Source organism: Patagioenas fasciata, chromosome 9, assembly GCF_037038585.1.
Source record: "Patagioenas fasciata isolate bPatFas1 chromosome 9, bPatFas1.hap1, whole genome shotgun sequence".
NCBI classification, from domain to species: Eukaryota; Metazoa; Chordata; class Aves; order Columbiformes; family Columbidae; genus Patagioenas; species Patagioenas fasciata.
Genome location: NC_092528.1, coordinates 30,377,311 through 30,403,314, shown reverse-complemented (window position 1 = coordinate 30,403,314; position 26,004 = coordinate 30,377,311). Strand labels below are relative to the sequence as shown.

Below are 26,004 nucleotides of genomic sequence, written 5' to 3'. Positions count from 1 at the left end.
TCAGTCCTGCCCAGCACATCTCCCACCAACTGAACTACTTTTATTACTTCCAGCCCTCTCCCAGGATGTTTTTCAAAGAGGGGTAAGGGTCCACTTTATCTTCCTTTTCCCCTCTTTCCTTTTTAAAGAATAGAGGCCCTGAACCCAGCCCCCTGTGAGAAGCACAAAGACGAATATTTAGTATGAACATTAATATGAACATTTCCAAAACCCCAGCAACAACAAGATGGATTTAGCTCACACAAAACACACCCAGGTAAATGTGATGTGCCCGTGATCAGCAAGGGAAATAAGGATTACACATCTGAAAAGCAAACTGAACGTCTGACTTGATCAAAGAAACCTCCAGAAAGTATATTTGCCACTTCAAGTACAGGAAAAGGTGGAAAAGTTTCCTTTTGAGGTAATTAATAACACTCTATAATCCAGTGTATTTTTAAACCCGTTATTTAGTTTTAAAACAGAGTGTGATCTCATAATTAAACAAATGGTGTTAAATAACAGCAACCAAGTTACTGCAAACAGAATGGGAATGACCAGGACCACTCAGAAAACACTCCTATTTATTTGAGTGTCTGCAGCAGCCCAAAGAAAACACCGATTTATGCAGTCGGTGGGGAAAATCCCATCCCTTGCCAGGGCCACGAGCTCAGCACACTGACCAAGGCTCTGCAGAGGATGGAGTTGTCCAATTCGGGCCAATTTCCCCGGTATGGCATCTCTCCTTCCCAGCCCCTTTCAACCCAGGAAAATGCTGTTTTCACACGATCAAAACTATGAATTTAATTGAATTTTAACCAGACATGAGGCCCTCAGGTGTCCCCACACTCTCTTCATGCTGGAGACCATCTCCCGATGGATTTTTGGCTGTCCAAAGGAAGGATGGGAAGGCAGCTCGGGGAGCACTGCACACCACCTGAGCCGTGAGGAGCTCCAAAATCCGGCTGATACTGCAGAGCACAGGTAGAACTTGATTATTTTGCTCTGTAACCGCTCTTTACACATCGCTAAAGTTCTAATTTTTCTATCCAGAAGGGAATTTGGTACATCGGAGGAATCTAGGTGGCTGTGCTGTGGACCGGGAGCGCTGCGCACCCTCTTCTGAGCTTCTCAGGGACATGGGTTAGTGCCAGGGTCGGGTTAATGGTTGGACTCGATCTTGAGGGTCTCTTCCAACGAAATGATTCCATGATTCTCTCCCTGTCTCTCCGCTGGTCCGTGGGTAGTGGATCACACTGAACAGAAAGCCCAGGAGCTTCTCCATCCTGTAAGAAAACCTTTTAGTGGCTGCAATGAGCCAAATCCAGACTGAAAAGGAACAAATATCACTGAAATATCAATGCGGCAATCTTTCTTTTCCACTCTGTACGCTTGAAATAATCTGCAATATGCCACTTATTTCAGGAAGAGAAGCACAGGGGAAAAGCTTAATTGGAGAGGAGAGATTTATCTCATCCCCATGCGCCATCGTCTCGAAAACCTCGGTGACTCCATTGTGAAACGGTGGCGCTTCTTTCTGCTCCGTAAACTGAGATCGCAAACAAAGGAGAGGGAAGAACAGAACTAACAACGGCTCAAAAATGTTAATTATTCTCTTGCAACGCCGCTCAACAAAAGACCCTCTGAAGGCATCACATGGGGCTCGTAAAGTAGTCACCATCTCACTCTTCTGACACAGCGTGAGTCAACGCAAAGAATTCAGCACCGAGCTCAACACCAGCTCAGTTTTTGTAATGCGGCCTGTGTGCGCTTTGATAAAGAACGATGAAGCAACCGAACGGAAATCTGTAAGGACGTACATCTGGAAGTGCTTTACTTCTGGCACGTCCTGAGCTGTGTTGGATAAATATTATTTGTGGCACGAACGGGCTGCCCAGTGAAACACGACGTGAGCGCTGTGAGCCAGGTATTCGCTGCAATTCCTTGCACACGCGGACCGGGCCAAATGCAGAAATTGCTTACAGGGATGTCAATCTGAAAAATACTTCTCAGAATTTACTCTGGAATAAACCATTGATGTCATAGATTTTTTTTTTTTTCCAGCTTTGCAAAATAGTTTAGAATAAAAAGTCTAAGTTCGTTATTTTCTGGTTTAGCCACGGGGTCACAGGGCAAAACGCGGATTGCAGAGCAGTGATGCAGAATGGACTCTGCTGTGGTTCCTTTGGACCTTCCCCACGTCCTCACAGCACAGAAACCCCTCGGTTCTGATACAGCATTCAGACATCGCTGTCAGACGATGCAGAACAAATGTAAAATATCGTACGGGATGCTGATGCTGCATTTATATCCACAGATTTCAAAATACTTCGAATTACAAGTGCTACACTTATTGAAACAACCACACAATTTGGCTTCCTGCACTACCGGAAGAGGAGTAAAATTAACAACTACCATAATTTTGTCAAATCTTTTGCAATATTTGAAGTACCATTAGCAATGGGAAGGACTTCTGAAAAGACAAATTCACATTACTACAGAAGCTTAGACTGTCGAGTGAAGTAAGGACCAGGACTAGGTCTTGCTCCCAGAAACCGGGACTTTTCTCAGTAACCGGAATGAGAATTGCACTAGAAACAAACTCGGGTTCTGTGCCAATAAGCTAAACCAAAACTGAGAAGGTAAATCCAGCAGCACACTGTGGAGGCCAAGCCTGAATATTCGTGTCTTTTACCATTTCAGATGTGTCACATCTGCCTGTCTTCAGCCTCCAAAGGCTCGTTCCTGGAGTTTCCAAACTTCCATTCACAGCTTAATTCATTAAATCAGCGAAAATCAATGTCTCATTTTCCAGCTCCGCTATTTGGGAACTCGGAGATACGGTTACTGTCATGGAGTGATGAAACTTCCCAAAATAGGGCAAACGCTCGTATCTGAGCATTAGCAGGATTATGCAACCGATGTGCCGGAGACTAATCACGTTTCTAGGGTGTTGGACACGTTTTGTAGACTTTGTGTGCATGATGTCTAATCCTACCACTCTTCCCTAAGCTCGTTATTCACCCCAAACTCCTTTACACTCCTCCAGCTCTGACTTTCGACGAGTAGATCTTGGCGCGGTCTCAAGTTAAGCCAGTATTGAACAGCAAAGCAGTTCTAATGCCTTCAGATGAGTCAGGCTGGGATTTCGATAGCATTTAAAATACTTAGTGCCGGCTTCACTGTGTCTTAAGTAAAACTGGGCCATAAGCTGGGTCTTGGAAGTGAGGATCCCCTAGTCCTCTTACATACACAGCGGGAGTCCCCACTTCAGTGCAGTATTATCTTGGGGTTTCAGTAGGTGTTGCTAACAAAACTCCTGTTTTTAAATCAGCCATAACCTTAGTAAATTAATCTGATTCAGTCAGACATCTTCATGCGTACAATATTCCGAGAGAGAATGTTTTAAAATCATGTTTGACAATTCATTTCATCCCATTGAGCTGGATGGAGATGTTCAGGAATAAATAGATATTTGTTTTACAATCCTACAGCGTCCTTTTCCAAGGAGCTCAATTAATAGCTTTGAAATAGCATTTGCTGAAATCCCGGAGACAGTAAACAGCTTTGAAAGAGTAATCTTCTAAAGGGATGGGGGCAGCTAATGGTATATGTGCAAATGATCATTTCCATCAAATCCAAGCCTGTGTTTAACTAGGTGAATTTCCAAGTGGCTGCCAAACAGCCCATAACCTGAATCTAGAGTTGGAAACCACGAGCAGGAAAAATATCCATACGTAGCATCATTAGTTTCCATCACACCAGGAACCATCCACCGTGAAGCGTGAAGGAAAGGGTGGATAAAAAGCCTGGAGAGCTTTCGAAGCACTGAACAAAATGACACCATGGACCCTCTGCAGAGGTTGAAAATATAATGGTTGGTCGACACTTTTCAACATCACCACAAGCCGAGTGTTCGTGGCAAAGGGAGGTCAGAGGCACGGGCTGTGGATCATGATCTGGCCATAGAGGAGGGAAGACTTGGGAAGATGCCAGAACTAAGGCAAAAAAGGGGAAGGGGCATGGAAAAGGGGTTTGTTTTTCACAGTGTGGCCACAGCACAGAAGTGCTGTAGCGATTGTAAAGGTCTTTGTACAGCTGTTCTAAATGTCAGGGGGAAGTTTTCTACTATTTTTTGTTTCCGAGAAAGAAAAAAGCTTACCTTTTGGTGTGGAAACGTAGACTGGATCATGGCGGTTTCAAAACTGTGCGTCCCCTTGAGCTGCGTCTTCTCCCACAGGGCCTTGAGGACTTGCACAGAGCTGCTCTGGATGGACAATGGTTCTGCAAACAAGCTCTGAAGGAAACGTTGAAAACAGCGGGTCAAGCATCTTGTACTTGGCCATCAACAAAGATCATCTTGTTCTCCGAGTGGGACAGCCACGCGTGTCGCCAAGGATTAGCTCATTTCTTTGTAAGGAATTACAATGGATCAATATGCGCACAGTTAGACAAATCCTCAAATATTTCATTTCCTTTGGGTCTTTTTTCTATTGTGCATTACATGCCTTCAAGGTTTGTGGCTCACTGAAGTTTATCTTTCAACTATGACTACACACAGCAACTGGCATGCAATTTTTGCATTGAAATGCTAGTTTATCAAAACACTCGCAGCACGGAACCAGGTGCACATCTCAGCGACACGTGTTTTTTGGAAAGATCAGGTCATTTACCAGTTAATGCCGAAGACGCTTGGCACCGCTGCAGGTTTGTGTGTGGTTATCCAGCCCGACTGCAGCTCCTGGTCCTCGCGTGGGGGACAATAACTGTGCATAATTGTGTTTGTGACTGCACTGAACAGACCACGGGATGAAAAACCCTCCGCAGAACACGGTCAATGCAGATTCTGCTGGTGGGGTATGGGAATATTCATCCCCTGAACATTCACAAACCAAGATGAACCTGTTGGGTGCTCTCGCCCCCAGCGCTCCCTGTTTCAAAGGGCAGCAAGGATACAACCTTATCCTGCCTTGAATTATTCTAATGTTTCAACAGCATTAAGCTCTTCACTGTATAAACCGCACACAAAGTCAATGCTACAAGAACGCTGCTGCAGCTGAGAGAGCCCAGCGCTTCTGCCTCTACGAGATCTGCTCCATGATCTTGGAATTAAAAAATGCATTTGCACACAGGAGCCAAGCTGAGAGCGCACGAGCAAACGCGACTTTCCATATTTTAAGTATTTGATTTCGCAATGTGAACAACGTCCTTTTTAACGTAGGATTCCTGGATGGATGTTCCTCCTCTTTCTGAACAGAAACCCAAGGATCCTAATCCCAGTGTCTGGCACCCAGCGCACACACTTCAAGACGCACCCAGCAATTTTATTGTGGCCGAGGCAATGCATTTTTTCCAGCTAAGCTGTCGGGACAGCGGGATCATTTTGTCCCAATTAAAAGGGAGAAGCTATCAGCTCCAGGCGGCCACCTGGCACAAGAAAACAGCAGCCCAATTAGCTGGTGTTTGGCTAATTAATGAGCGATGCGAGGGAAGGCGTTAGGAAGGGATAGGTTGGGCAGCCCCTTCCTCCCTGGTGACATTGTCCCGCCTGATGAAGAAAATTAAATCATATAGTATTAGAGGATTATTTTAATGAATCTGAAATTAAAGCATTTTGTCTATCAAAGATGGTTGGACTCGATGATCCTGACGGTCTCTTCAAAATGATTTTATGAAATAACCTCTTTAACATCACCTCTTATTCTAATTATGCTACTTTTGTTAATCATCGCTTAACTGTAAGATGATTTCTCAGGTCTCCGCTGACATGCGTTTCTCTCCCTACTGTCCTGCACTAATCACAGAATCCCAGAATGGACTGGGTTGGAAAAGCCCTCAGAGATCATCCAGTCCAACCCTTGATCCAACTCCAGTCCATTGACCAGATCATGGCACTAAGGGCCATGGCCAATCTCAGTTTAATTTGCTGTTTCACAACTTCCGTCTCAGGGCTTCGAAACACGGTGTGACTATTCACTAATATTTTAAAAATTCAATAGAAAGCAGGGTTGTGAAGTTCAGGATCCGCTCTGGAGACCCGAAAGAAAACGCCTCTCTTGTCGCTTCTACTCTTGGGGAATGCGACGTCAAACAGAACATGGAGCCATTGGCACAGAACGAATACAACTACAGCAACTGCTATTGAAATCCTCAGAAACTGTATGTTAGCAGCCTGTCTGTGAATCTATGATGGATCTGCTGAAAACTACATTTTTATCACTAGCCTTTCATTTAACTTACTATTAACACATTATAAATACATTTTATGTCAAACGTATCTCTTGTACAATTTCACAGGTTTAAATAACATTATCCCACGGCTGGATTTAGTGCCCTGTATTTAACTTCACAATAGTTATATATCCAGTGCTTAAAAGCCTTAAGATTTTGAAGAAAAGAGAGAACATACATGATGTAGGTTAAACGCCATCCTGATGCGCAGCAGGGTCCAGTGCTTGGTGCAGCACAACATTAAGCTTTTTTTTCCCATTAAAATGTGTGTTTACAGCATATTTGCAAAGATATAATCTAAATAGCATTGCTTTGAGCCTGGCCCCCGCTGCACAGAGGGATTCAAATTCAGAGTAATGCGGGAAGGGGTTAAAGGGAGAGGTTTGTCAATGGAAAACATCTCAGGAAAAGGCAAGGCACGGGGGAATAAAGGTGGATCGGTGATTAAACTGTCAGTGCAGCTGATTCAAACCACGAACCGCAGGGCAAACAGAGGTGGTTGTGTTAAAATCCATGGCAGGGGTTGGGGGGAGCGAGTTGTGGTGGCTTTGCCACCCCCTCCTCCGCTGCTGCTCCTCCTTTTTGCTTCTTAGCACTTTTGTCTGTATTTTCCAACATCTGTTTTTCTCTTGTCAGGAATAAAATGATGCGTTTGTACCACAATTCATTCATTCTCTCAAGGTCCTGTTAAAACCCTGAGGTTGCGTTAGGGCGGATGAACTGCGGCGACTGGCTCTACAGGTTAAGAGACCGAACCTTGCCATTGTAACACAAAACCATCTGTTTCATCTTGAAGCGTGAATGCAGGGATGTCTCTTACAATTTCATACTCTTTGTAACCTATTACCAAACCCATATACGTCCAAACACCAGGCTGTATTTGGAAATGGTATTAAACGAGAGAAAAATAACTGTAAGGTTGGTAGGGGAACAGCACTGATCAGATTTGCAAATCCTGCTCACTCCAAACTTCTACAGCAAAGAATCCTGGGGAGTGCTGGAAACCGCAAGTTTTGCCTGAATTAGGACAACAAGGTTCGGTCCCACTTTTTTTTGCCCACCAGACTTCATAATCTCTTCAGATCGTCTGAATTTGTTGTATTGAATAGAAACATAAAAACTTACAGACTGCAGAATCACTTCAACCTACTAGAACGACTTTCTGAGAAATTACAAGGGCCGCAAAGCGCTGTGGATTGGAAGCGTATTTAAAGAGATTAACTATTAAAACGTTTTCGCCAAGTACCAAGTCACCCGCACGGAGGTGCCGCGAACCCATATCACACACCTGCTGGAACAGGAACATGATGTGGATCCAGAGCGGAGGCTGCCGGCTGACCAGGGTGAAGCTGGATTTACTGTACAGGCAGTAATGGCCCTTCAGGGGACAGCTGAAGAACAGCTTCGCTACGCAACTCCTGACGGTATCTAGAAATAAACACACAGAATGTTAAGATCAACTAATAAAAAAAGAGACTGAAACATAACCGTCCGCTACCCAATAAACCAGTGCGTGGGCATGCTCTGGGTCAACTCCTGGGTGTTCAGACGGGCGTTGCTGTGTCTGCGCCCTTAAATTAAACACAAGCCATCTGACAGCACTGGAGAAATTTGGTCCCCAGAGCTTTAAAACTTGCGTGGGAATCATTTACTCCCAAATGTAAAAGGTGCACGGCAGCCCCCGGTCAGGCTGTTTATCCTCTTCGTGCTTTCTCACGCACTTGGTACTGCCGTTCAGCTTATCAAACCAGACGGATATGTCAAAACTGCACATCGCTTATGCTTATTTAAAGCGTTTGTTGGAAAAAACATCTCATGTTAAGAAAGAGCCATATGGGGGCCTGACATCCGTGGGATCCTCGCCAAGAGCTCGCGCAGCTGAGCGCTGGTGTCTGCAGGGATGCGGGAGAGCGTGAGCGGCTCCCGGCCAGGAACCCGCTCCTTCGGCCGCTGGTGGCACTTCCCTCTTTCTGTGAATCCTCCAGGAGCCAAAAGCACATAAATCCATTTACTGTGCATGTAGAGTGTTTGCTGTACAGGCCATCTTACTAATTGAGCATCAGAAGCACCACGGAGCTCAGGTCTGCCCGAACCTGCCCGTGCAGGGATGCTCCAGGTCCCACCAACCCTTATCAAGCATGCAGAGCACAACCCTGCTGGCACAGCTGGTTCTTCCACACCGAGCCACGGAGCCGCAGCTTTTGCAGCCATTCCCCACAGCAAAAGAACACACAGGGAGGAGGAAAAGGCGTGAAACTCCGGGTCCAATGGGACAATAGATGGTGAACGCTTTCACAGCTACACACCAGGCAAGGGGGGATGCGTACGGTCAGGGCTGTGTCCCCATCTCACCACTCAACACGCGGGTTTTCTCCAAAATTGCGGTTACCGTCACGGTCCCAGTTGCACCACAGGCAGACAAAACGTCTCCAATTCTCACCGCTCTGCCAAATCCCGACCATTTGCACCAGCTGTGATCGTGCCGTCCGCTGATAAAAATCCGGCAGCGGTTACGTGCGATGTGAAGGCGCCGTTTGGGATCCAGGGTGCGGTACGAAGCTGCGCGCCACATCACGTTACCTGACTCTGAACCTCCCGTGCTGGTTTTAACTGGAAATTAAGCCTTTGAGATGCGTGATTCTGTTTTTGCAAAATATTGACCTTGAACCCTCGTTGTCTCTCTTTGGGTCACTACTCATAATGATAACAGCATGTTAGGCATAACCTGATGATTATTATTATTAACTTAAAATAGCGGTATCGTTTTATAGCCGCTCTGAACAGCAACAAGCGGTTGTCCGAGGTAAAAAGGCACGGAAAACAAAAGACAGAGATCCTCAGATAACGACCTTGATGCAAACCCAGAGAGAGCTGCACCCAGCTGGAGACTTGACCTGGGGAGGGAACCACCGGTCCCGCCAGCTGCTGCATTCCTGTCCCCACCAAAACCAGAAAGGACGGACAGACAAACTGCCCTGCACTCACAGATCGGCCCGCTGCAAGAAAATACCCCAACTGGAAAAAGGAGTTGTAACTTTTTAGAAGATGTGGCTAACGGGAGACTACATCTACCAACAACGCGTGCCAGCAACAAGGGATACTGCTATCAGGAGGGTGGCCTTTCTGTCCAACAACAGACCATCTTGAAACACTTGTTGCTTTGAACATTTTTCATCTAATCAAGATGTGAAAGCATAGGGGAGAGACGTAATGAATTCATTATTTCACATGAAAGCACTGAGTATGAGGAATGAGTTTATCGGAGGTACAAAAGGATGAGTCCCTTGAGCAAAAGTGTCAACGGATCAGATTGTCGCTAAAAATGGGGAAAATTCAAAACTGGGACGTTGGAACCTGCTGGAAATTCTACAGAGAAGCCAGATGGCTGTTAGGATGGGAGGAAGAACTGCAGAAGCTGGCAACTGGAAACCACTGTATTATCCTTTGACAAAACTGCTTGAATTTGCTGAGAAAAGCAAGTCACCCGTGCCAAGCTGGGGCTGCAGAGCTCGCTGAGACCCCACCATAGCCCAGGAGATCTGAGGTGTAACGGCACGGGAAGGTTAAAGCTGGAGCTCACAAACCCAGTGGAGTCATCGCACTGATTGTGGGAAACACACACAAGCCAAGGCCACGCGGAATATCTGGAAGTGAGCACGAGGACCAAACCAAAAGGACGTAGAGCTGAACGGGACGACAAACGTCACCCAGATCACTCCCCTCCAAAGAGACAGAAGGACCCAGACCAGCCCCAGCTCTCCTGATCCATGGGTGAACCAACAAGAAAACCCACCCGTACATGGACAGGACAACCTGGAAGATGTTTCCTTTGTTTTGCAATGGTGAAGCAAAGAGGAGCTGAAATAAGGCCGCTGCTCTTGGCTTCACCAAACACACCCAAAAAAGAGGCACAATTGTTGGTGTAGGACATACAGCACTCTTTCCTCTTGTATAGGCCTGAAAAAATGAATATATCGCAGGGAAATGTTGCCTTGAAGAAGGACAGAATCTGCATGAAGTAGTGGCTTGATGCCCATCATTTGGAGGCGGCTCTTTGATGACAACATTGATTTGTGCGCATTGACGTGGAAGTGCTGCCTGGGTCGTGTCAACCACCCATCCCAGCAGAAACGTAGGCTGAGATCTACAGTGGGACAACATCAGAAGCGTGTGCGCGACTGTCGCTTTCAGGGTTTAAATTCAAACCAACAAAGATGCAAATGCTGCTAAACTGAGACGACGATTAAGAAAACAAAACAATTAACTTAGGTGCAGATCACAGATATCTCACATCCATAAGCAACATGACCATCTTAGCAGGAAAAAGATGGGACATAAAATCTTGGATTAGTAGCTATGGGGGAAAATTGAGTTTAATCTAACTACCCAAACCAGCCACCTGCTCATGTTTGCATTCAATATAAGGGAGGAGTCTGAGAAAGTGAAGGGGTTAATTAGAGTGACCTGAAGTCCTGGGACATATTAAAGCACAAAAGTCAATGATGTCTCCAAGGAGCTGGTGACAGAACTGGAAGCCACCAGCACGGCCGTGCTGAAGACCCCTGGTTTGTGCATCACACGTGGTAACAGGTCCAGTGGTTATTTTTTCAGTTAGAAAAGTACAAATTGACAAGAAACCTGGGAGGCATTTAAAGGCTGAGCGTTCATAGTTAAGAAAGGATGCTCAGTGCTGGGCAGGACTGTGTTTGAAAGGACTGAGGAGGAGGTTCCGAATTGCTACAGAACAAAATAATTGCAAGGGATCTATAGAGAGAGACAAAACCTAACGAATCGCTTAGCAAGACATTGTGGATGACATGGAGAAAAGTACCGAGGCTGATGATGCGCGCCAAAATAAACGTCAGCTCGAGAGCCGGAGTCCACCTTGGCTCAGCAAAATGTTTGTTCCTGGAAAAACGCAGCATTCATTTGTCAATAGCGACTGAAAAGAAGCCTCCTACTCAGACGATCTTCAAACCTTTGGTATGAGACGAGCAATTACTCACCACTATTTCTGCTACATTTGCTATGCTGAGTTTGGCAATGCCTGATAAGAAGCCAAGGTTTCCTACGTGTGTTTTCCAATGGTTTGCAATGAACTACGGGTTTCAACATCTAACAGCTAATCTCAGTTAGCCCAGTGCCAGGGGAAAGTGGTGCTTGAACAACAGACGTTCTGGTGGAGGCTGAGCTGACCCTGGTCCACCTCTAGCACTGTTACACTGTATTTTGCTCAAATGCAAACCAACACAGCAATACCACGGGAAATGAGTTTCTTATCATCTGGGTGCATTTTAAAGAAAATGACACGTCAGAAAAATATTCACATTGTGCCATTTCACAAAGTGTTTAAAATGGGAGGAAAAAAGGTCATTTAAATGAACAGCATCATGAGATACTAACCTAAAGCAGGAGAGATTAGCACATGGGATATACACACTGCAGATTAACCAGGGGCCCGTTGGGTCATTAACTCCTGCACACAGACGCACCTCGAACTAAAAATACTAATTGTAATGTGGGTTCGGTCATAGTAGTCTGGCATTATGAACATTAAAATGGGTTTCAACTTTTAATCATATGTAACCAAGGCAGTAGAGTTCTCTTGTACTCCATCCCACATAAAAACATTGCAGATGGTGTAAATACGGTTCAACAAGTTATCAGTCTGTTGTGCTCAAAACATCCCCCAAAATGTCTGTATCTTATATGGCAAGTGTGTCCTGGTTGTGTTAAAAACAAATGGTTGTTAGACACTAAATTTTGTATGCTACATCTTCATTTTTAAGAAGCCAAACCAAAGCACCGAATGTCACTAGAAGTGACAATATTGCTCTTTACAAGTATTTCCCCATTCGTGCAGCAATTCCGATTTAGATTCTAAACACCATATCCCACTGCAGCAGAGTAATAACCTTCACCATGGGGTTTGATACTTCCAGTATAACACTGCACTTGTATGATATCTTATTCGAGGATCCCAAAGAACCATTACTCAGCTCTTAAAATGTCCAGTAAGTCATTTTTGCTGTCCCTTGTGGGGAAGTGCGGCAGGATTATTTAGGAGCGAAGCATATGTGTCACACATCCATGTTCAGACTCGTGCTCAGACACACTCCGAGAATGAAAAAGGCACTTTTAAAATCAGCATTCACGAATTGCACGTACTTAGGTACGTCAGTTAAGACAACGCATTTGGGCTTTCCTAAACCACACGTACGTAAATGGGCTGAGCTTTAGCTGGGCGATATTGCCTGCTTTGCCCAGTCCATCATTGCAAGTTATATAAACCACCATGAACCAAATATCAGTCTCGTGTAATCCCCACAGATTTCAGAGGCTTTAAAGCAGAGAAAATCCAACACAGCAAGACCCGTTCGCACCTGGGAGACCTGACAGCATCACTGTGGGGGGAAACAACTCGTGGTGTTTGCACTTGGTGATGCACAGCAGCTGACAACAGCAAATCTGATGGGCGAGCGGGGAACAGGGCTGGGGGTTAACAAGGAAATACAAGAGTTTTTGCTAGGAAGAGCGAAAATAAATCACTTGCAGGCTAGAGTCAGCAAAATGCTTTGAGGTTAAGTGAAACCATCCCCAGCCCATGAAGGTGAAGACAACTCGGATCCATGAACCTCTGCGTGATTCCCCACGTGGGAACGCGTCACCGCTCACCCTGACTTCACCTGGAAAGGTGGATTTAGCCCCAAAGAAACTTCCTGGGTATCGGTGAGACACAAGACACAGGAGATTCGGGTCAATAAAGCCCCTTTGCTCTGCGGCAGCTCCCCCAGCACCCGGCACCGCTCGGTAAACGCCGCAGTCCAACGGTGACTTAAGGTCCTTTTCATGGGGTTAAAGCAATAAAGTCCAAATTATGGCCAAGATTGATCTGCGACTCTTTAAAATAATTGGTCAAAAGTACGTATGGGAGAGAGGAAGGAAAAAATTAATTTCCCCGAGGACATTAAACCTATTACATTGGTCACATTTAAGCTGCGTATTTACAGACTCTGGAATCAGTTTTGTGCTTTAAAAACTACCGACGGTTCTAAATGCAGAAAGCAAATCTGAAGGAGGGTGTTTGTGCCAAGTTGCATTTCCCTGAGTAACCCGTCCCGTCGGACCCCAACGAGGTTTTATGGAAACACCATTCCAGCCACTACATCTGCGGCTCTGACAGCGGGTCTGTACTGCACGGGTTCATAGAGGCTTTGACTGCGGAAAAGTGAATTAAAATAATAATCTATAAAATAAATAAAATAAACAAAATACAGAAAGAGACTTATGACTATTTAAGAGTGCCAGCTCTTGGAGATGGAAGATGGATACAATGGTTTTGCTTGGGCCAGGAAAATCCCTTGTACACATCAGCACGGGAAAAGATACAGCATGAAGAGGAAAGGGACAGATGAGGGATAAGGTGACAGGACACCAGGTGTGTCTTCATTGTGGCACTGACTTAAACACAGGCAATCGCATTTCTCATCACACCTGTTGGCAAGTCCCAAAATTCCAGCAAGAGAACCAGCATCAACTTGTTTTTCCCATGGGAAACAAGAGAATATTTGTCTCCAAATTCATTAGTAAGTGGTTGTGCCTGGGGAAAAAGAACAAATGTGAACAGAGGAATGTCAGTAGAGTTGTTAATTGTTGGTGATTCCGGGTGGACACGTTGGGCTAAACCAGGAGGGTGACAGGCAAGCGGTGCAGAGTCGCTGGTTCTGGGAACAATTCATGCATTATTTGAGTTACGTTGGTGATCCTTCGCTATTACATAAAATCTGTTAATAGGAGTAAAAATATGCTCATAAATTTCCCAAGGTGAATTAAACCCACCCACAAACGTGAAATCGGTGAACAAGAAACGGATGCAACTTTTTACATTTCAATTTTAAGCCTTTTTCGGCTTCCTCAGTTTCCTTTGCCTGATGCCTTCAGTTTGGATCACAAATAAGCATGCAAACAATAAATACGCCTATAGGAGAAAAGGTCAATTTTTAAAGCAACCAGCCTCAAGAAATGGTGATTTTTAACACCACTAGTTTTGCACATGTGCCGTAATTCAGTCCCACGGATTTTACCTCCAATAAGTTACACTAAAATTAATGGGGTGGGGAGGGCAAGGCTATGATGGGGTCCACGACAACGCGCTCAATACACAGAGTCCTAATCGGAGTTGCAAAAAGCCACATTTGAGAACATACAGAATAACTTAACCTTCTAATAGTTAAAGAAAAATAATAATAAAGTCCTTCCATTACCACTGGGGCAATGAAAAGCCCACGTCATCAGGGAAGGTGCAACAGTCAAACACCAAAATGTCTCTGCCACATCGTCCCACCTTCAGAAGCAAAAGTGCATTTACCTCACACGTGGAATGCAATAGAAATACCAGTTCTATAGAATAAAATGCCGGCTAATAGGATTTTTTGGCCTAGCAGCAGTGTTGGTACCTCTGGAAGCGCTGGCCTGGGCCACGTTGCGATCCCAGCGAAGGACCAGGGGTCCATCTGTTCCAAATCAGCGTCTGGCTCACGGGGCGCTGGAATTCCTGCGACCGGTGCTGGGCCAGCACTGCGGGGGACCAACGAGCTTTTCCATCTCCACCGCCATATGGTACAGATTATCCCCCGGTACCGCATAAAACATAATAACAACCAGATTTAGGGCCGGCGGATTGCAACCTGTTTCCCCTGCCGCCTACGTCACTTTTCAGGGTTCTGCCATTAATCCCAGAAAATGTTTGCTGTCTGTATTTCCTCCTGTAGGGCAGCGAGGAGCCGGGAGTGACTCACTGCTATTAAATGCTTGTAATATCTTTCATTGGATGGCATCACATTTTGCACGTGGCTTCAGTGACCAGGGATGGATTGAATGGGCGCCATCCTTGTAAAAAAAGAGGTTGAAGATACACGAATGCTTCTGCATCCTCTACACACAGATATTACCAAGCGCTTTCTTTCCAACAGCTCAGCTGACACTCAGTGCTCTGAGCTTTAAGCGTTAACAGTGGCATTTTAATCCCAATTATCTAAAGAGCAAGAAGAACTGCGGCCAGGGGGGACACGGCCAACGCAACGTGGGGACCTCAAACACGGGTGGTGGAAATCCTGCCCAGCGTACATCGAAAAGCAATAATGAAACTTGGGAGCATGCGGGAAATGATAGATGTACAAGTCTGGGCTGCTGCCATCTGCAAGATCCTGGAGGTACTGATAAGGTAGAAGATCACAAACCATCTGGAAAAATATGGGCTGTTGAAAACTCCTTCGCTTAGCTCCATGAAAGATAAAGAACCTGACAAATATGGTGGCATTCTTTTTCTTTTTTTTTAGGAAAATATCCAAAGGATTAAGAGGATTAGTGATGAACATGACAGAAAAGAATGCCTCAGATTGCTTAAGATACAGCAGAGACGTGAATCTGGGTGAAGCGTTCAAGATAAGCAGAAACTGAACCAAACCATCAGCCCCCAACGGAAACCATTTAAATAAATGGATTTTTGTGGTTTCGGATGCCTTCCTTCTGCCCCTCTGACTGCAGTGGTAGTTCCAAAAGACTCACTCATGTACACACACACACGCGCTGGGGAAGCTCTTGGAGCTTCTCTGTTCTTCAAAACACCCTCCACTTGACCATTTCCCAAGAGGTTCTGGCCACCAGCGCAGCCCTGACCGCCACCCAGCAAACACTAAGTGAGATAACAGAGCTGAGGACAAGGCATTTTTCAATATTTCTATGAGACGGCTTCAAATTAACTGTCACAGGCTGACCACGGTTCCACCCTTACAGTTCTTGAACTGTGTCCCTTCACAGCTGTAAAATCAAACACTCGAGTTAATATGACATATATTTTGACATATACCATAAATCAAATCATGGACAATGTTACCGAGCAGAGGACACGACCAAGGACCAGGTTTCTTTAATGTGCTTTCAACCTCCACACCTCCCCAGCTTTCTCTACTGTTGAAGCATCTTAAGAACACTTCACACTCATATTTCTGCTTAGGGGTAAAAGAAGCTAAACTTGGTTCTTAGGCGCATTAGGGAAATTGCTTTTATTTCTTCCTGCTGCAAGTATCTTGGTCTTTTGCTTCTCTTGTAAGTATTTCTCAATGTGCTATGGGTGTTTTTATGCTACGATCTCGATTAACTTCAAACCAGAAGTACACGTGTGTTCTTTACACTTCTTTAGGCTTAAGTTCACTTTCATTAACGGTTTGAAATATCCTTAAGCTATTTTTTTTTTAAAGAAACAGACATTAATAAGCATGAACTGCTGACTACGTTGCATTAAGAGATCTCAGCTGCATTAGAACGCTTCACGTTTGTTCTGCAGCCCGTACCTGCTACATTCACTGATATTTTGCATTAATTTTTCTCAGCTGTGCAATTATAATACAATCATTTCTCGCCTTGTCCAGCCCGGGCTGTTCCCTTCACTGCCTTGCACGGTGCTGATGATTGTTATGAACCCTCCTTCAGTTTTTTGGTTAAGAAATCCCATTTTCTCAACTTCGGCCCTTAGGAGGGATGTTGGAATGGCAACTGATTCGAGTCAGAAAGTCCCACCAGCACCGTATCCTGGTGTTAACTCACAAAGGGTGAGTACAGGAGCTGTAAGCGACAAGCACAGAACACACACAGCAGCAACTTCTCTATTTCCCTATTTCCCTCCCTATTTCCTTGCAACTGACTTTACCACTATTTCCTTCTCCGTTTCATGGGACTCTGAAATGCCTGGCTCTCCATATTTTCCCCTTTTTACATATTACATTTCCAGTTCAAACTCCTACATAACCAAGATAATATTACCCGACTATGTCTATTAATATATTTTCTAACATCTTCTTCCTATTTTCTAAACACTTTATTTGAAAAGTAAACCAGATATATTTGAATGGGCCGTTACAATGTGCAGAAATCACAGAAGTCCAATAACCGCGAGGTTTGGGATGGGATGGTTTATGTAACATCTGAAATACTAACAAAGCTGTCCCCGGTGTAATGAGCCAGACCGCGTTTCTCCAGCATCTTTCCAATGAGTCACGTAAATCTCCTGTTCTGCACATGTGTCCTTACTCAAAGAATTTCCTTAAGAATGTTAGCTGAGGATTTTCGGGAAATTACAATAGTTTGGATGAATATAGAAACAGTCACATACTTAGAACATATCATAACAGTTACTTCAGAATGGAAGCTAAGGGATACACTGAAAAATATTCAACGCATTGCATTCGATGAACGCGAGGTCATCGCATTCAGCACTTCAAATGCCACACTGTTCACTCTTCTGTTTCCACTGTGACTTCACGAAACAAAAGCTTCTACCAAATAACTATTTCAAATAGTAAACCTGGAATTTCAGATATTTAGGAAACTCTTGAGAAGCACAGGCTCTTAAAACATATGTAGTTATGTCCCTTCTATGACAGGAAACTTCAGTGGTCAAAAAGTTAAAAAGCAAAAGTAAACAAGCAAATATTTTATCAGGAAAAGTTGATATCAGATGGACCTGAAGTTATGTAGTGTTAGAAGATGATGTTTTAAGTGACTGTAAAATGATTTAATTTATTGAATCAGCTATACTTTGGAATCATCGAAGGGCTGGGCTGTAAATGGCTCATGACCAGCAGCAAGTGGTTAGATGCACACAAATTCACACTAAAGGACACAACCTTGGCTCAGTATGAGGCTCACAACCCAACCTGAAAGACGGGCTTCAAAGAGAAATATCAAAGCTCCATCTTGCAGCGCATCGCCCGCCTCCCCCGCAGCCTCAGCAAAGCAGCTTCCTAGTGCTTGAAAACAAACACCCACCCTTGATGAAAGCACGAGAACCTTAAACAACCCCAGGAGAGTGGGGGGACAGGATCCAACCCAACCCAACGCGCCAGGGACCTCATTCTGTTGGGCCTCAGGGAGTTTTGAGTCTGGGCTGTAATGTGTCAACATGAGAGTCCCAACCTGCCTTATCCCTGGTGTATCCTGCGATCAATTGATTTAATAATGATATCACTAAGAATAGATATGAGGAAGGAATTGTTGGTCCTGAGGGTGGTGAGAGCCTGGCCCAGGTTCCCAGAGAGGTGGTGGATGAACCATCCCTGGAGACATCCCAGGCCAGGCTGGATGGGGCTCTGAGCAACCTGGGCTGGTGAAGATGTCCCTGTCATGGCAGGGGTGGCACTGGGGGAGCTGGGAAGGTCCCTTCAACCCAAACCATCCTGTGATTATGAATCTACTGTTCCTTCCCATCCATGAGCTCTTCACTAGAGGATCTTTCCCACCCATTTGCTCAGTCCCTGAGAGGACTTTCAGTGTCGTGTTAAAGTTCTGGTGATGGGACAGGCTCGGGGTTCTTACCTTCAATTACACACTGGTCGGGGATCGGAATTTTCCTCCCCATCTCCGCAACGTATTCTTTCACTTTACCCAGGTTTTCCTTCAAGTGCAAGTAGAGCTTGTCCTGGTACTCCACGGGTCTCACCGCTGCCTCTACGCTTCCTTCCAGGGCCTTTTCTTCAGGAGATTCTGCCAAATTCCCTGATTCCGTGCAATCGAGACTCTGGCGCGAAACCAAAGAATTTCCCAGTTGCATCGCTTCAGGATCAACACCGAAAGGCACTTTGTCATTCTCTTGGCTGATGTAGATCTCGGTGAAGGAGATACCAGCAGTTATCTCCCCGTTCTCCTCGTCCTGCCCGCTCTCCAAGTTTGCCCCCTTCACGCGGACTGCGTGCAAAGCCAGGCTTTTGGACCTGGAAGGCGATTAAGGACAGGAAAAGTGGTTTGGAATAGATGTAAGACACAAAAATCACCCAACATGTTCTTCCAGGGTACCCCCGTGCAGCTGCTTCAGAGCTGAACACAGGGCTCGCTCAACCAAAGGCAAGGATCTTGGGGTAAATATGCATTTCAAAAGCAAAACTCAAGCCACAGCTTGAATAAGCAAACGAAACAAAATAATATCCATATATCACAACATCTGCATTGCCACGGAGGGAGCCACTCAACCTATCCACAAAAACCTTATAACCCTGGGACTGGAGTGTGTGCTTTATGGATCACATCATAAAAATGCCATCCGGCAGCCAGTTAAATGCACCAAGATTCAGCCTCCAGTTCTGCATTTATAGATATGTATGTATATACACATACACTGAGGGTGAAGTTAAGCCCTTATCTCACCCAGAGTCCCAGGAGAGTGGCGCTCGTCTCACACAGACAACATTTGATTCGAACATCTGATACGTATTGTTAGCAACAATACCCAGGAGAGGCCTCTGTATCTTCCTTTCTAGTAATATCTGTATGCAAATATTTTCCTACCCATTGTGCTGTTTTAGGGCACAGAAGAGATTAAATACATTTTTAGATTAATATTTTAGAAAAGATTTTATCCAGCCTGTAAATTCCTGGCTATGAGACTTGGTTGAAATTAGGCTCATGATGCTCATAGGTATCGTGCCAGGGGACCAATTTCTCAACGTTTGGATAAAGTTTTATTATAAAACTGATACTCATGAAAACTGCACACACATTTTACACAGCCCTACCTGTTGAATCTCATATCCTTCCTTTCTTCTTTAGAAACCTGGCCCAAGCTGTATCTCCGCACTGAGCCAGGAGTATTGTTGTCAACATTTATTTTCTCTTCAAAAGCCTGTATTTTAACTTGAAGCTTTTCGTCTTCTTCATTTCCATTCATAACAGACTTTAGATCATCCAGTGGTGCAGGAGATTCTGTTTCAGCATCGTTTTCCATCCTAAGGAAGTGGAGAGCAGAGATTTACCTCTGGCACACTGTGCTCATAGTGATGCTGATGCTGTGTTTTCACACACTGTGTAGCTGGTAACATGATTACGTTTCAGCAGAGATTCTCTTAGAGGTTAATGAATCATTTTCCAAAACATCTTCTAGATCAATGTCTCCGTCAGATGGATCACAAACACTGAACATCTCTGGCAACACCGGGTTACAAACCACATGTGCTCTATCTGCATAAGCAAGACCCAACTCTTCCCCTGGTAGTCCCATAGGAAAGCTTTTTAGCTGAGCTTAAACTCTCCTCTCAAGCTTACTAAACAATGACTTATTGCATTATTTTCATAAACCAAAAATAGAGCTAATTGCGGAGTTCGTACAAGTCTGTGGTTTTAAAGGTTTGACGAAAGTACATGCAGTTCCTACTGAATTATTGTACCCTGGGTAAGAAATAATTGAAAACTCAGGAATGAGCTCAGGAAAAGTTCTAAGCAGCGTGACTGAAGGAGAAAATGAAGAGTTCAGATGAATTTGTGGGACTGCAGAGGAAGCTGTTTCATTTTAAATCCGTTACGTTAATCTCAGAACGACTGCTGCAGGAGGACTGAAATTCCAGGGACCAACAGCAGCGTGGGGCAGAGCACCCCTGTTCCTTCCCCTCCTCTTCAGGGGGTGCCTTGTGCTGCGGATTCCTCCGGTCCCACCTCACTCCTGCAGCTATGGAGCAACCACATCAAAAAACCATGACGGCACTACAAAGACAACCAGAAATCCCTTAGAGAATTAAGGGGTATTTGGCAGTATTTTCCTTTTAAACTCTACCCACAGATCTAAAACAAACTTGTTTTGCTTCTGACCGTTTAGTTTGTGTTTTTCCCCATAAGCAAATGTCTGAGTAGCTAAACCTGTAAAATACGGATGCGGAAAGGCACAAGCGAGAGTTTTACCGCAGCACTTTGAAAGCAGCAGAGCTCCAACAAGTCACGCTCACAGTCGGGAAGCCTATTAAAAACTCCCAAATACTGCAAATTACCAACAGCAGAAACAAAAAAGCACGTTTTTTAAAAAAAAAAACGCATCACAAAATGCACTTTTTCATGTGTTTTGGTAAAGGCAGTTCAGGGTATTTCTCAGGGGAGCTGGCAAGTTTTGTCTTGTTTTGTTTTTCATTTAGGCAAGATCTCCTAATATATTAACACAGAACACTTTGACAAGAAAATATTCTTCTGCAATAAAGAACCTTGGTGTGACCTTTACTAACAAATCTTTCTGGAGATGTGGGACAAGATGGAATTTATGAGAAGGCTGTCACTCCAACATAACTCTCAACACTGCTCCCTTTGTGGGAGCTCAGCGCTAAGAAATATGTCAGTTCCATACGTAAATCTATGTAAAGCCCTCTGGGTACAGAGAGGGGAGTGATGGACTGATGGGCTTTATGAATGACAGGCCCAACGTCTGGAAATAAAAATAGCGTTTTATGATAGCACCTTTTTGTCCAGCGTTCTTCAGTTTAGCTCTGGTTTTGTGAAGGCAATAGAAGAAAATGCTTCTGCTAAAGAAACACGTGAACCAATCCTATATGCCATATATGAAGCAGCAGTAGGTTGGTGCACATGGGGCTCCCGGTGCTCCTCAAGCCACCACCTCGGCCCCGAGGGTGCCTGTGACTTCGGGGTGACTGGAAGCGCTGGGGAGGGGTCCCAGGGGACCATGGGCTCTCCCGTGTCCCCACTGTGCAATCGCATCGATTCCCGGGAAGCCAAGAGCACAAATCCCACGTGAAGCGTTGAATGAAGCTCCAGCCCAGCCCAACGGGAGGGCTGGCACAGCTCCTGCCGCCCGCCCTTCCAGCAACGGGAAAATAAACTATTGTTTGAGATCTTGGCAGGAGACCCTGGGTACATTGCTGAGGTTGCTGGAGCAGGATCAGCTTACACCAAAGCTCAGGCTGTTTTTGAGAGGAAAAGGACGCACGAACCAGTCAGAGAAGACATAAGGACCTGGCTTGCAAAGGTAGCACTGTGCTACTCATCGTTTCACTGGTTTTAAATGAGAGACACCTAAATATAATAGAATTATAGATTAGTTTGGGTTGGAAGGGACCTTCAAAGCTCATTGAGTCCATGAGCAGGGACATCTTCACCAGCTCGGGTTGCTCAGAGCCCCGTCCAGCCTGGCCTGGTTCTTTGCTTATTCTTGGTATTGCTGTGAAACAGTAACAACAAAAGGCAAAATAAATTCAACCCCTTTTAAGTGCAGAAGCCAGCAGAAAAGGGGCCTCAGAGACACTCACTGGGAAGAGCTGGTTCAACACCCTAAAATACAGAATCCCAAAGAAATCCTTAAGTTCTGGTTCCAGCTGTGCTCATTGGAGGATTAGCTTATTAGAAGCTTATAGAGCTTCTTACAAAAGTAGATTTTGCTGGGATGATATCAGTAAATACGGAGAGAACAACAAACTTCATTTGGCTCACAGTCTTCAACGTGATTTTGGCTTCTCCCCTCCCCCAGAAATGAGATTTATGAAGCCAAACCGAATCTGGTTTTGATTCTTACAAGATAAATTGCATTTTAAACGAATATAAAGCTCAAGATCATCCACCACCTCTCTGGGCAACCTGGGCCAGGCTCTCACCACCCTCAGGGCCAACAATTCCTTCCTCGTATCCAGCCTGAATCTCCAGCTTTTAGTTTAAACCATCACCCTTGTTCTATTGCATCAGGTCCTACTAAAAAGTCTGTCTCCATCTTTCTTATTGGCCCCTTTTAAATACTGAAAGCAAATCAAGAGCGATACATTAATTTGAAGAGCATTTCCACCACCGTTATCAACATCACAGCCAGGTGCTTAAAATAGGAAGAGGAGCATACACAAATAGATATTGCTAAAAATACACTTGATACGGGATTGCTTCCAGGGCTTCAGCTGCGGGTGGATGGGGGCAACACGACCGGATCAAGTGCGGGTCCTTGTGGTTCATCAACGTACGGACATAATCACCTCCTCAAATACAACGTACAGGTTGAGGAAATGAAATACAGCACAGGTTTGGGGAAGGCAAGTGGTGCACGGCGATGGCGGTCCCAAAAACTCAGGCTCATGGTTGGGAAGCACATTGAGAGCTTCTAAATACATGGTGGAAAATGAAAGGGAAATGAATGATAAATGAATGCTCACACCACGTGCTAGACATTTAAGGAGAAAAGATAGTTTAATCCAGCCACTACACTAAAACGAGCAGCACTGGTATAGCATATTACGCTCAGTTCTTACCCAGAACCTGGCCTTGGAAGCATCATTAAGTTTTCTTTCTTTCCTTTCTTGCTGGCTTTTAATTGACCATGCTATACTTCTAGGTTGGACCAGTCCATTAAAACTCTGTATGTGTTCTTAAAAAGCACCTCTGAGACTGAATAACCTGCAGTTCTGTGACAGTAAGGGGCAACAGAGCATGGCATGGTTTTAATTATACTCTCCACTGGCTGCATGTAAAATTCCCCGTGTCAAACAAGTCCAAGCCAGCCATCGCTCTAAAGAAATCAGTTTCTCCTTATGTAAACACATGATTCTGGAAGGAATGGTTATAATCCAGCCACACATTTTAAAACTCTGTTTTCCTTTCATAGCATAAATACTCTGGATTGCTGCTCTTTAAAAACCACGGCAGCTCTGCAGATGGGAGGGCATTTCCACACCGGCGTTGGGACCAGTCCCACCTACGCTGGTATGAGACAAATAAACTCTGCTTAAATCAGCAGAGAACTCTCCTTTCAGCCCTGATCGCTGTGCCGTACTTGTTCCTGTCTGATGTAGCTGATGCTTTGCTTGACGCAGGCCTGAAATGGCAAACCCAATACCTACAAGTGTGACAAATCACAGAAGCCTTTTCCTTTCATGCTCAGCGTCATCAGTAGAGGTTTTTCCTTGAAGGGAAATAAGGATGGTTCCTGAAAAATCCATGGAAATATATAATATCCTCCCTTTCCCTAGACTCTTCATCCAAACAGTATTTTGCATGTGTAACCACACACATACATTTAAAAAAGCTTCTGCTCCTCAGACCAAAGCAAGTCCTCGACAAAAGGGAATTTTAGAGAGAAACAGGTAAACACAGCAACATTTTAATGACATTTTTGGTTTTTACCATTTTTTATCAGCTCTAGAGATAAATGTTAAGCACAGAAGATAATAAGGAATACAATAACACCTCAGTGAATAATGTTCCTACCGTAAGATAAGGGATCACCATGGGCTGCGTGAGTAATTATTATTGGGCTTTGTTACTGACAGCTCGATTCCTGCCCCGCTCCACTGCCGTCCCCAGCACCCGTGACAACCTTCTGGTCCCTTTCACCAAGTGACATCGCGCTCACTCTTCTTCACTATTGAACTTGAGTAGCTTGGAAAATGTGTAGCACCATTTCACGCCCACTTCGCTGTCTCCACTGAGGATTTTTCATCCTTTTTAATGAAGCTTCCCATAAAAGGAGTGCAGACGCTCGATTTCAGCAGAGTTTTCTGCCACCAGGTGAAGTTTGGACATTTCTTGTTGTAAAATGAGGGACTATATCAGGGTTATTCTCCATTCTCATTTTTAACACTCTCCAGGATACCAATTGTCTCTGGAACGACCCCAATGTTCTGGCTCCAGCCCTGCCAGTCTGGCTCCAAGGCAATCCCTCATGGATATGAGTTTTCTGACATCTATGGCACATTTTTTCAAAGAATTACTATTCCTTTGTGCTCTCTTGACCTATTTCAGTATTCACAATGCTAATTATAAGCGTCTCCCTAATTAAAAGTGACTACCATACATTTAAATAACACTTACATACTGTGACGAATGCAGCAGCACTCCTGATGTTTTAACCTTAGGATGCACGTTTAAAAGAAGCCGAGTGAGCAGAACATATTTTTATACAAACTTGAGAACATTTGTCCGAATTTTGTTAGCAAACCTTTATCAGGGAGCTACGCCAGTCATTGTTCTCACCAGTTCATGTGTTATCTTCTAGAATAAACTCAACGATAATCTGACTTGGCTGATTTATTTTTAACTGAAGCTTTACAGATTGCAAGAGTCGACTTATCTGAGACATGGATTTTTTGTTGTTCTTTAAGTGCTGAAACTTGAACGGCTTCTTCATTCCTCGGTGCCACATGAGGCAACGTCTGTTGTGTGATGGTCAGAGGTCGCTGCCTGGTTCCCACAGAGCTCTTACTGCCCCCATTTAATCCCCAATTTCTGCGCTAGTGTCAATCGTCCTTACGCCTCCATTTGAAATACAGACCTCAAGTTACCTCTATAAGTAGGGACGTTGCCCACCAGACGTCTCTAAACTATTCTGTGCGCCTATAAATAACACAATCCAATGGCTGAGTGAGTATAGACTGGAACGATACAAGAGGAACGTCAAGATCAATATGAAAAAGGCAACGCAGCAACTTACAGGAACTGAGGTACATCTGGCTTTCAGCTGATTGTTCATCCACCACAACTTTGAATATATTTCACATAAATTGATGCTGCCTCGCACAGCCACGACCGTGACTTTATCATAGAAAAATGAGCCTTACCTGGCTCCTGAGGTGCTGTCGCTCTCCAGCTGTCGGACGAGGAGCTTGGCTATGGCAGTGAAACTGTTGCTCATGCGGTAAATGTCTCTGCTCTGGGCGCCCAAGATGCTCGAGAAGGTGTCAGTGAGACCCTTGATTTCCAGCAGAAGAATATGGTGAAACGAGTGCTCCATGTTGGCCAGCTGGTTCACCAAATACAGCAGGCACGTCCTGGCTCGCTCCTGGACAACACGAGGAGATACGGACAATTTTAAACTAATTAATTAATTCACCAGCAGCAACCCAGCTCCCCTCACATCTTCAATGAGCCTTGGCCAAACTACTTCACGTCCCTATGCCCGGTTTCCATGCCCATTTTTTGCTGTATCCCGTGCTGTCTGTGGCAGGCAAACTCTCTTGTAAGGGGCCAAGTGCCCACATACACTGTTCCAGTTCACAG

General features: G+C 44.8%; 1 protein-coding gene across 9 annotated transcripts in view; it reads right to left on the bottom strand.

Annotated features, from left to right (window-relative positions):
* Positions 1 to 26,004, bottom strand: part of VEPH1 (ventricular zone expressed PH domain containing 1) — an 83,275-nt gene that overhangs the window by 14,221 nt on the left and 43,050 nt on the right. For 8 of the 9 annotated variants that reach the window (XM_071812756.1, XM_065844558.2, XM_071812759.1 and 5 more), the window contains 5 exons: positions 25,566 to 25,786; positions 19,776 to 19,985; positions 18,583 to 18,977; positions 7,499 to 7,638; positions 4,142 to 4,276 (listed from right to left, as the gene is read on the bottom strand). In XM_071812756.1, the coding sequence (XP_071668857.1) occupies positions 4,142 to 4,276; positions 7,499 to 7,638; positions 18,583 to 18,977; positions 19,776 to 19,985; positions 25,566 to 25,786 (1,101 nt within the window). Of the gene's footprint in view, positions 1 to 340; positions 1,266 to 4,141; positions 4,277 to 7,498; positions 7,639 to 18,582; positions 18,978 to 19,775; positions 19,986 to 25,565; positions 25,787 to 26,004 lie in introns of those variants that run through there. The other variant, XM_071812760.1, reaches the window with a different exon arrangement.